Source organism: Talpa occidentalis, unplaced genomic scaffold (genome assembly GCF_014898055.3).
Source record: "Talpa occidentalis isolate TD23 unplaced genomic scaffold, MPIMG_talOcc4v2.1 talOcc4.16, whole genome shotgun sequence".
In the NCBI taxonomy this organism is placed as follows: Eukaryota; Metazoa; Chordata; class Mammalia; order Eulipotyphla; family Talpidae; genus Talpa; species Talpa occidentalis.
The window spans coordinates 74,951,244-74,963,584 of NW_023601653.1; the positions used below are offsets into that span (position 1 = coordinate 74,951,244).

The 12,341-nt window shown below is 48.1% G+C and overlaps 1 protein-coding gene across 7 annotated transcripts in view; it reads left to right on the plus strand.

Annotated features, from left to right (window-relative positions):
• Nucleotides 1-12,341, plus strand: part of CACNA1C (calcium voltage-gated channel subunit alpha1 C) — a 561,196-nt gene that overhangs the window by 403,442 nt on the left and 145,413 nt on the right. For all 7 annotated transcript variants that reach the window (XM_054696576.1, XM_054696571.1, XM_054696570.1 and 4 more), the window contains 2 exons: nt 5-108; nt 7,514-7,686. In XM_054696576.1, the coding sequence (XP_054552551.1) occupies nt 5-108; nt 7,514-7,686 (277 nt within the window). The remainder of the gene's footprint in view (nt 1-4; nt 109-7,513; nt 7,687-12,341) is intronic.

A 12,341-nucleotide genomic window follows, 5' to 3' on the forward strand; every position in this document is an offset into this window, starting at 1 on the left:
CCAGGTCAATGATGCCGTAGGAAGGGACTGGCCCTGGATCTATTTTGTTACACTAATCATCATAGGGTCATTTTTTGTACTTAACTTGGTTCTCGGTGTTCTTAGCGGGTAAGCAGGACCGAGGAAAAAGGTCTTGATTTTTCCATTTATTTTACTTATTACTCTTTCTGCTCTTCCTGGCTTTATTCTTTTTTCTGCCTCTGATGAACCTGGGATAAGGGGCCACCTCGGGAGCCTTGAAGTGAATGTCCTTGGCATGGCTGGGCAGAAGGTCAAAGGTACAATCTGCTGATTTGGGCTTCGCCAAGGGAACCCAGCCCACCCGTCTCCTGCCAGCTCATTCCACCCTCCTCCATGCCCAGGCAGGAGGCTGCTCCTTGTCCCGCAGGAGTGGCACGCGAGGGCCTTGAGTGGGAAGCAGGACTTGGAGGGAGGAGTCATAGACTGTGCTTCTGAAGGATGAAGCAGCCTTCTAGCCCAAGCCAGGCCCCGCTGATGGCAGGCCAGCGGCAGAGATTTCACATTGCCTTGATTCCGTGTTGAACACAGGTAACAAGAATTTGATTTCAAAGATAAATAAACAAATACAGACTAAATGTCTCTTGGGCTTTCACTCACAGGCTGAGCAGTCCATCTCTGCTGTTCTCTCTTCTGAGTAGAATGGACACGAAGCTGTTGACAGTCATAGATTATTGAGACTAGAGGAGATGGAATATATCTTCCTTTAAGAGTATCTATCAACTACAAGTAGGAAGCCTACCTAATTTCAGCCTTTGCTTAGGTGAATTAAAAAGTGGCCAAAGTACATAAGGCTGGACCACCGAGTGCCCACTGGCATGGCCGCTGTCCACCATGGAGGTTCCCGGATATGTCCTCTTCTTCACAAGCCCACACCAGCCATGCCAAGGCCTACCACCTAAATGCTCTTGGGGACCAGCTCATGATGCTCTCTGCCGCCTTCGCTATGTGGGGGAGGGACAATCTATTTCTGCTCTGCTTCAGACAGGTCACCTGCTTTGAATAAGCTCTCCTAGATTTCCAGGGGCATTAATGCTGACAGGTAGTCAGATCTGAGGAGAAAGATTGCTCTTCGTTTTTCATCAGAATGTAACTGGGAACAGCTACTCCCACCTCCTGCCACTGCCTAATGCAATGCAGGAGCATCGGATTCAGTCTTTAGAACTGGGTAAAGCAAAGACTGTCCCCACCCTTAGCCCTTCTGATGGTGGGCGGCTAATGAGAGACATTGGTGACATCATGTCTTTTGCCAAAGTGAGCCAGCCACACAGGACACTAGTGCTGCCATCAGGGATTAAAATGATGAGTAGAACAAATTAATGTCCTGATTAGTTGCCTGGAAGGTGAGCTTTCATTTTTATGTTCCAACACAAGAAAATATCCCTGTGTTTCTATGTAAACTCTAAGGAAAGCGTTGAAAAGTCAACCTCATCACTGCCACTCAAGACACAAGTTTGGACATTCCAGCTCTGCAGTCGTGGGGCACAACTTCACCTTTTTTAGAATTTCCATTATCCATCTGAAAAAAATTGAGTCAATAATAGCAGGTGTTGGTTGTCGTGATCACAGAATGAGATCATTTATGTAAATGACTTAGCAGATAGTAAGTGCTCAATAATGACACTGTCTTTACAATGTCTGTTTAGGTGCTTCTCATGACTGCAAACATTTGATAGGATTGTCAAGTGTTAGAACCTTGCAACTGCTTTTTAAAAAGAGGAAAGTGAGCTCAGAGATATTAGTGACTGGTGTGATGTCACTCACAGGTAAATATCAGAACTGGGTCAGACCTGGGCACACCCTGGCTCCTACTTCCCATTGCTGCCTACTGAATACAGGTTAAATGAATGATCCTGAGCTCTGGACTTTGGAAAATGCAATTCTACTCTCTTTCCCGAGATGAGGAACAAATCTGATCTGGCGAAATTCCCTCCCAGAATCTGAAGTAGGGAGTGAGGACCAGACTTTGTGGTATCAGCCCAGAGTCATTCTTGACCCCACCAGAAACTTCTCCTCCTGCTGGTCTCAGAGCCAAGTGAGAGAAGCCCATGATGAGAGAAAGCCATTTGAAGATCACGCCTCGGCCTGACTTGGTCCAAAAGAAATTGACTGGAAAAATACCTGTCCTGGCACGTAATAATGCTCAGAAACATTAGTTGGCTCTGAGCAGGAATATTAAGGTTTTCAGACCCCGTGAGTCCAGATGTCAGTCTCTGCCGCAGACTTTCTGTAGCACCTGATCCTTGGCCTGTTCTCAGAGTGCCTGTTGGCTCCTTGTGGCACCGGGGTTCCTGCTGTAACAGCTCCCAAGCCCACCTCTGGGCAGACCCTCCATCCAGACAAGGCAGCGTCAGTGAGCAAGCTTGTGCCCCCCCACCACCACACCCAGCTCAGGCAGGACTGCCACAAGCCCATGAACCTGCAGCCGGGCTCCTCCTGGCTGACCAGAATTCCGGTTTGGAGTCAGCACTTTGATTAGCCAGGACAACAAGATAATAGTCATCACAAGAACACAGTAAAATGCCAACTTATTCATCAGCCAGACTTCTGATTAGCCAACCTAATGCTTCCAGAAGCATTCAAAAACAAAAGTCTGAGAGTTCCTTGAAAATTCACTGTCAGTGGCAGTAAATAGCCGCCTGAGTTCTCCCTGCCAGGCGCTGCACTCGGCCCTTCGGCTGCACTAGCTCCTCTGGGGCCCACGCCTCTCTGTGCTCTGTGCCACTCACATCTCCATTTGCTAGAGAAGAAATGTGAGATTTAGATGAGAGAGAGCTGCCTCGATTCTAACAGGTGAAAAATGGAAGATCTAGGGTTAACCCAAGCTCTGTCCATCCCAAGCATGTAGCCACGACTCCTAACCTCTATGCTATACTCTCGCCAGACCCACTTAATCCCACATTCTTAAATTATAGCCAGGAAGTGAGGAGGGTCAGAGCAGAAGCTGCAGTGAGGAAGGGCAAGAGGAACAGACAGCAGGAGTGACCCCCCAGGTGGGCTGCTAGAAAGAACTCCAAAGGAAGCTGCTGAATCCCCCGCCCCACAAGGCTGCCTTGGGGCAGGGTTCTTCATCAGGGGACCTGCAGCCCCTCAGATCTTACCAATCTGTGAGAGAGAGCTGAGCCCCTACTCAGCAGCACTGCAGTCTTGGAGCATTCTGGAACTGGTGGGTGTGAAATCTTACATCCATCAATTAAGGATAATATTTTATAGCCCAGCATGGTAACTCATCCTCATCAATTATGTCCTTCACTCACCAAGAAAAGGTTAATTGTGGTTGGAATGTTCTGCTGGTGAAGGTATGGAGGATGACATGCTAGAAAGCTTCCATTTAAAAGGTGGAAGTTCAGAGATTTTGGTCCACCGGGGTTCAGCATTCCTTATCTGGGGCATTCACATATCCAGAGGAGGCAGATAGACTTGGTGGGGAGAATAAACATCTCCAGGGTTTTCTCAAAGTGCTTCCATGCTCATTATCTATTGATCCCCACAAACCACAGGGCTGGCATTAATATAGATAAGAATAGGATTCTATCACTTTCTCCTCCAGAAATCTCAATCTATTAGAATTAAAATGAGAATGATGAGAAGATTCTCAAAATTGGACTTGAAGCTGTGAGTGGTGGCAGCCTGGTGACGTTCCATTGTTAAGTGATCGCTCACAGGGGAGCAGACCTGTGCCTTTGGTTGATCAGGGACCTGGATCTCTTAATTGGAGAGACATTCCCACTGGCACTGGGCCATGTCTCTCTCCTGCAAAAAGCAGAGGACCCAGTGGGTAAGCAATTTTACCAGCTGAAAAGATGACTGGAGCAGGACACTACGGTTAAGACATAGCATGTAGGTCCAGAAGGAAGCAAGGGTGGGCCACGACCTGCATACCTGTGGGTAGAAGCAGAACAGTTGGTTCTCATTGCCCAAGTAGTGACATTCTAGAAAGTCACCAAAGACACTGAATTGGCAAATTCCAACCCTTGTTCTTAGAAGAAATACAGGACTAGGTTCCTGAGAACCTCATAATGTTTTTACCAACCAGTCAATACATAAGCTTGGTTTCTGTGTGTTTCTATATAGACACCTTTTTTTTAATATCTCTTTTTGTTTTGTTAACTTTGAACCCTCAGCCAGTGGCATATGTCTCCTGCCTAGATAGGGTTTATCACGTTTTTTCCACCAGGCACATCACAGCTTCTTGCACTTGAGAACACTCCACCACACTTCCACACTATGCTTGGAAGTCATTTTATTTTTTTTAAGATTTATTTTTTATTTATACAATAGCTGGGGTATAGGCCAGAGGCGCAGGAGGGTGAGAGGATTCACCAGAGAGAGAGAGAGAGAGCAGGGAGTAGAACAGGCAGACAGACCGAAAGCACTGCTGAGGGGAGCAGTGGGCGAGACAGGAGAGGTCTCCTGCACCATGTGGGAATCTTCCTGGCCGGCTGGGAATTGAACCGGTGCTGCAGAGACTGCAGATAGCTTCACAGCACTGCACTCAACCCGCTGCACCACCAGGGAGGCCCTGGAAGTCATTTTAAACAGAAAAATCACCAACAAAAGGCACAGAAATGGAGAAAGCATGGCACTAACTAAATAGACCATAAAAGATACTTTTTGCAGGATGAGCTCTGAAACAAAAAGGCAGAGCATCGCCTGGTTTAGCCTCAGCTGGAAAGGTGACTCCAGTTCTTTGCCATTCTGTAAATGGCTGCATGTGGCCGCTAAAGGCATAGAGGCATTGATTCGGGGTTTACAAATACATTCCAGCGAGGAGGCAAATTCACAAATATGAAACCTGTGAATAATGAGGATCGACTGTTCTGATTATCAGAGGGCCTGGAGCCAGGCCGGCGACAGTGATTGCATTTTCCATGTGCACCTCCCTCGTTTTTCATGTTGGCCATTGTTGGCAGGAGGTGCCGCTGCCTTGTGACAATTCCCACTGCTGTGACTGATCATCTAGCCAGCTCCACTCCCTGGGCCCGGCACAGCCTGTCAGGCTGGGGCTTCACATCTTCATTAGTTCAGTCCCCAGAGCAGGCACATGTCTGGCATCCACGCGAGGAGATAGAGAGCCAGGCACTGCCACCCAGCAAATCCCGTACTGCGTGGGGTCTGGAGGGGGAAACCGCAGTTCACGGTCCATCAGCATAAGCCAGGCCACGCCTCTTGCTCCTGGGTGCCCAGGGAACCTGCGGGCTCAGCTCTGACCTGCCACTTGTCCACCCTGGGCCCCAACATACTTTATTTTTCTTTTTTCCCACAGACGTTTTCCTGGTCCCCCGGGCACAGATGTTGAGCTTTCATCCCAGGGCAGCTGTCCCTACTCTCATTTTGATACAGGACAGCAAGGGGCACTAAAACTGGCTAAGGACACTGCCCAAACAGTTTATCTGTCATTTGACCCCAATCCTGTTCTCCCGACTCCAGAAAAAGGATGGGTTGTTTCGTAATGAGAACTTGAGCGAACCCTCTGAAAAGTGGTCCAAAAGACCTAACATGAACCTTCACCCAGGCTCAGTCACCCCACGACCCACGCCAATAGGGAAGGAATGGAGGACACAGACGTGTGTGAGCAGAGACAGTCAGAGGGGCCTGCAAGTCCACTTGTTGGAAATGATCTTCAACAATGGGGGGAGGGAGCCACACTGACTTGACAGACTCCCGAGAGGAGGTGTGCAGCAGGGGCCGGGGAAGTGTGAGCAGATTTAGGGGCTCTGACCATGCCCAGACCCAACAGCAAAAGGAAGGAGGGAGCAAAGCAAGGCAAAGCTTGCATCTCACTGGGAGCTGTCAATCTGGCCTCTTTTCCCTGGCATTAAACTCCCTAGGAAGGAAATGAAGGTACCCGCCAGTTGGCAGGAAGCCTGAGAAAGAGCAAGTTCAATCCAATTAGAATTGGATTCAATCAAATTTAAGAAGAAAATTCCATCCAAACCAGAGCGTCATTAAGGCAGCAGTTGAAGAGAACTCGTTAGCTTGAGAGCCCCCACATCTCCCAATTAAAAAGTTCCTCAGCCCCCACTTACCATACGAATGGTGAGTTCTGAAGTCTGTGCTCTCCCAAGCAGCACAAGCAAAATGCAAATTCTAGACCACGGGTGTGGTGGTCAAGCCTGCCCTACAGGACTAAGTGGACTCAGGAGCTGAGTCCTGGTCCTCTTGTGGTTTGCTTCCTTCCTTCCAATGTGCCTTCCAATGTGCCTTGCCCTGTGGCATGTCTGACTTATGCAAGAAATTCCTTCAAGGTGGTTTCTGCAGCCTCCTTCCTTGAACTAGACATTTACTGGTGAGAAAAAGGAGAATCACTCTCCCCAAGAATTAACCAAGATGCCCAGTGCTTGTAACGGACACAAACACCCCACCACCACATGGGTCCCATGTCCCATAGATTGTGTATCCAATATCAAAAATGCTCTAGTATGCTTATTTTGGAAGAAAAGGCTCAAGTTTTCTCTTAAGAGTTGAGAATTGGCCTTCTCCTGCCAGCCCTTTCCTTGCTCAGTAAATAAATTGGAAGCCAGAGAGAAAGTAAAGACAGAATCATAGAAAATAAAAAAGAAAATAAAAAAGAAATCGCCATTCTGTCAAATTTTCAGTAGACCCTTCTTCCAGAAAATCCCAATCCAATTCCAATTTCTACTCATTATTATTTTAAACTGAATGCATCATTTAACTTTTATATCATCTTGATTTTATATATTTTTCCATTTTGATTAGATTTCTCCTCTAAGCAAAAGGGCAGCCCCCGGGACATTTTCTTGTGTTTGGAATCCTCATTTGTCTCCATGTGGGAAAGAACTTTCTCTAGATTGGAAATCCTTCCAGGCATGCTAAGAGTGGCAGAACAAACTCCAGTAATGAGAAAAGAGTTTAAGGAGATTAAATCTCCAGGGCATTATACTGGTAAATATTTAACAACTGGCTCTTTGAGGGGGAAAAGGCCTTGGTTTGTAACATTTGCCAATTTCCATGGTGTAAATATTCCTACCATGGCCGATGGCAAGGCACCAAGGAGACATCACTAAAGCCAGAGTTGCGGAGCTGAGCACAGAGGCTCTCAAGCACCCATGAGGGCCAAGGGGTGTCCCAACACCTCTGTTCACCTGGAGACTCCTGGGAGATTTTTCAAATGAAAATGCACGATCTCTAGCTGTCATGGAGGGGGTTGGCTATTGTTTGGAAGGGGTTTCCAGGTCACTGGAGAATAGTAGTTATTAAAAGGCAAAATCTCTCATCGTGATCCAGAAAAAAGGGAAAGAGACTTAATCCATCCCTTTATACCCTTGTGGCCTGTGTCAAGAATGTCCCCATCAGTGACTTTCTGTCTATGTGAGAGGAAGGACAAAACCTGGGGTGCTAGAGGGAGCTGTCTGTGGGGAGTAGGGGGGTATGGGCGGTTCCCTAATGCAAAGCAATTAATACTTCTGTTTCCTCTTCTCTCCATTTCTCCCTCATGCCCTCCCCTGCCCTGCCCACTCTGCTCTCTCACCAGAGAGTTTTCCAAAGAGAGGGAGAAGGCCAAGGCTCGGGGGGATTTCCAAAAGCTGCGAGAGAAGCAGCAACTGGAAGAGGACCTCAAAGGCTACCTGGACTGGATCACACAGGCAGAAGACATCGACCCCGAGAACGAGGACGAAGGCATGGATGAGGAGAAGCCCCGAAACAGTAAGCTCGTCCTCCGACCTGGGCTGGTTCTGCGAGCGGGAGGAGACGGGTCTTCCCTTACAGCCTGCCTTCCTGGAGCGGCTCGGGTCTCACCGGCTGTGATCATTTGCTGCTCTTACAAATGATGCATGGGTGTGAAATAACTGCTGTTGCTCTGAAAAGCCTCGTGTTCCTTTTAGAAGCCTTGATCTTAAAGGACAGCTGAGATTCTGCTACAGTGGACTCTGTTTTCAAACTGGACCTTCTCCTCCAGGCTCCCTCTCTTTAGGCAGGGGCAGGCTTCTTACTCCAGGTTTAGTCAAAAGGAGCAACTTCCCCCCAGCAACCGCCTGGAAAATAGGACTCTCGCGCCCTGTACAATAGACTTCCAGGCGCCACTGAGCTTTCTCAAAAGAAAGGAGGCAGCGGTTTCGCTTAAGAAGGTCAGGTCTGGAGAAGTACTAAGCAGGAGGGTTGGGAAGCCCAGAGGAATTTGACAGAATGTAATCAGATTTTAGAAATTGAGCTGAAGGCCTTGCTCTGGGGGTCCACAGTAGATTGTTCAGGGGTCTATTGCTGGGCTGGAAGCACAGAGATGACAGTGACTCCTACCTGTGGGAAAGATGGGCGTCCTAGAGTTTCCAACTTTAGTTGGATTAGCCTGACAGTTCTCAGCAGAAGCCAGCAGCGCTGGTATCTCCTGGGAAATTGCCAGAAATGCAAAATCAGGGGACTCACTTCAGATCTACTGTCTCAGAAAATTTGGGGCAGGGTGTCAAAATCTGTGTCCGAACAGCCCCTCCAAGTGACAGTGGTGCAGGCAGGGCACACTTGACAACATGGGGTAGCTCGGACTCCGCTCTGTCTAACCTGACCTCAGTCTCTATGAATCTAGGCCCTCTCTTTCCTTCGCTTTCTGTGTGCAGGATCATTCCTTTTCACTTTGCGTCTTTGAATTGGTGCACTTCTCCATCTCAAGCAGCCTAACTGAAAACCATGTTCCTAAACATTGAGCCTCTAGGGTAGTCAAGGAGCCAAACTGCTTAAATAGCCGACCAGAAGCTTGGCTGTATGGACTCAGACAGGTAACGGCAGGAAGCCAGAAATGTCCCCTAAGCAGAGAGGGAGAAGAGAAGACCCACTGGGTCTAGGGAGACTGACCGAGGGGCAGCAGGTGACCACTGCTGTTCATACACTTCCTTCCTTAAGGAGGCCAGACAGGTCACGGGACAGTGGGGAGCTGGCCCAGGGAACACGATGGTATCTAGTTAGGGTATTAAGTCCTTGGGGGGGTGGGGGGCGTGCCTGTACCTGTATACCCTAGCACGTATATGTACATATAGGGAGTCTGGTTTCTTGTAAGCAGGCATTAATTACATCCATTGTGTTCAAACAACCTGACTGATCTCTGCTTACTAGTATCTCACTGCTACCTGGGAATCTGGGGGAAGGAACAGGTGGAGGAAGATGTGAAGGAGACAGCCAACGATGTGAACACAGAACAGAATCTCTGCTCCCACATTTCAAAGGCTGATTTAATACATCTAACAATGACTCCCTTCCTGATAACTCTGCTCAAGATGCAGATACCAAATTAAAACACACAAACAACAAGGGAGAGGTAGCAACACAATTTAATCACCTGAGGAGGCCTCGTGCTCTGCTAAGTAGTTTTGCAAGTTGCAAAATGAGGCGTTTGATGGATTATGACAGCGAGCCCCGATGCCACAGAGGGTCTTCCTGGGGAAACAGCTGGCAACTTCTAGTCCACTGTGGATGCAATGGTGAGATGCTTGCTTGCTTTGTGGCACTGGGTGCTGTGGCCTGTGAGGAGCTTGCTCCTGAAACATAAGAGCTGGCATTTTGGCTGCTTTCTCCTCCCTAAGTCATGGGATCCCCTAGCTCATGATTAATGGTGATGAGCACATCTCGTGGCATGTTATTAAAAACATGCAGTGTCTGCTACTTGCTTAGCAGTCAATTGCCATCCTCAGAGATGCGTGGTTATTCTTTCCTCTGCCTAAAGCAAGCGCTTCCAAGGAGAAGTGTGCTGCTTCCCTGTCTTGCCCCTTAAATGAATAAACTGCGAGCCAGAAGGTAAATACCAAGTATGAATGAGAGCAGCCTCTGGAGACTTTGTTCTTCTCACCTTGTACTTTGACCTTCTGGCTGGAGGACCCTGTTGGGTCTGCTCGTGGTCTTCAGCCAGCCCTGCCTAGGAGGCTGGCCTGGAGCCTGCCTCCTTCTGTCATGGACGTGGTGGTGGAACAGTTCTAGGGGCGTAGGGCAAGAATAAGTATCCCACAAAGCAAGATAGAGAGAATGAAATGTGCATGTGCATGACCTTCATGTGAGACTTAGGAAGGGAGTAAGGAAAAGAGTCCAAAGTCCGGCTCTATTGCAGAAGTCCACTTGAAGCAGAGTTGATGTGATTAAGTTATTAAGGAATTGGGAAACTGATAGATTTGCAGAAAAGGCAAGTCTGCATCTGGAAAACTATATTCTTGTCTTCAGAACCTTATAGCTTGTCCTTTGAAACAAATAGAGGGGAGAAATGTTGCTAAAATGATATGTGTGTTTCAATGAAAGTGGTATCTTAGCCTTTCAATCATTGCTCAAGGGTTGTAATATAGTGTACTTGCTGGTTCTTTTCAACTCAGAAACTAAATAGGTTTTTTTAAAGCAAAACAGGTATTATCACTCTTTGTCGATGCTGTAGTGACTTCTGCTTCACCCTGGGGCAGAATCCCAGTCAGTGCTGCATGTCACTGGTATAAGGCTCTGGGTGGGGGATGGAACCAGTGCAGGAATAATTCAATGACACCTCATTATGCAGAAGCTGAGCAGGCCTAGGAAGAGCTATAAAAGCCACTGAGGAAGTAGAAGAAACAACAGTTGGGATGACCAAGGAGAAAAAGGGCCTACCTGGGAGACATTTCTCTAAGGAATTAGAGTAAATGAAGTAGCCAGTAATTATTAAGAATATACGAAAATATATTCTACTTCATTCGCTGTAACATCCTGCCATCCAACACCCACCTATTCAAGGTCTACTCTGTGCCAGGCACTGCTTTAGACTCCAGGCAGGTAGCAATAAACAAAGCAGTGAAATGCCCCTGTCTCCATGGACCTTACATTCTAGTCGAGAGACTGACAATCAATGATGTAGCATGTCAGAGAGCAGGAAGTACCAGGAAGACTGGCAGAAAAAAGTGAGAGGGAGAAAGAGGTTGTTATTTCAGGTGAGGTAGCCAGGACTATCTCACAGAGAAGGTGGCATTTGAATGAAGACTTGAACTCAGTAAGGAAATGAACCATATAGATATTTGGCAAAGAACATTCCAGACAGAGGAAACAGTGGAAAATCTCAGATGTAGGAGCTTGGCTGATGGATTTGAGGAATAGAGGAGGGGGCTAATGTGGGTGGAGAAGGTGAGGCTCAAGGTAACCAGGGAGAGACATTAAAATCATTGTATAAACTTGGAGCGAGCCAAGGAGCCTCTGGCAGTTTTGAGTTGAGACGTGACATGACTGACACCCAAATCAAGGCCCCACCCCGGCAGGGTGCTATGTACAGAATAAAGTGAAGGTGGGCATAGGTGAGGCAGGGAGCCAGGTCAAGCTCTGTAATGACTTTTGCTGATATATCAGATATGGGCTATAAGAGAAGGAGAAATCAGAGATCATCCAGGCAATTGCCCTGCACAGCCTCTGAATGGATCATCATTTATTGATCTAGGGAAGCTTGCGAGAGGAAGAAATGTCAAGGCAGGGATATCACTGAAACCCTCTTGGACCTTTAGGAGGTCACACCTGTTAGACAGCCACGTGGGGATGGTGAGTGGAGACTCTGGGAATTGATCTCGCCAAGAAGACTTAGAAAAGCATGATCAGAGAGACAGAAGGAAAGACAAAGTGGTGGGTTGGGGAGGCCAAGAGCCTTTGCCCCTGAGAGGTCGAATCTGGAGAGCACTGACAGCTGAGCTGGAGACCAGGGGGAACAGGTCATGGCACCCCAACAAGAACCATTTGGTGAGATGGCCGAAGCTTGAGCGCAAATCACTCTTATTTCATGAGCCTTTTGAGTTCAGATGCTTCCCAGAATGGCAATAAGCATTGCTCTGTGGAATCTTGCTCAGTTGGCATGGCCTGGCTGCCAGCCATCTCGAAGGGGAGATAAGGAGACAGACATAGTCTCGTCTGCCTGCGGCCCAAAGGAGGTCCGTGTCTATATCCGGCCACAGCCATTTCAGTTCCAACCAGTTGCCTCTGCTCTTGGTTCCAGACAACTGCAGAAAAAAGAAAATGTCATACTCGAGTCATTTCAGGGCCAAAAAGACAGAAGAGTCAAGAGTGGCCCTGCTTGGGCCCTGCTGCCTCTGTGCCCCTTCCAAGACGTGCGTGTTGGCCTCCAAGCCCCTCTCCTCTCAGGAAAGGGCTTCTCCACCCCCTCCCAGCTGCAGAGCATCCCTTTGGAAAGCAACAGGTGCAGCCTCTCTCTGCTGCACAGACTCACCGTCAGCCGTGAGAGGCGCTATCTGAGTGAAGGGTCCATCTTCCTGCTCCCTCGTCGAATCCCATCACAGGCCAGGCCTTAGAGGGAGAAGCTGTAAAGGAAGATGTCAAGAGAGGAATTTCTCCTCTTGTCTTTCCTCCTCAAGATCAAAAAATGCATT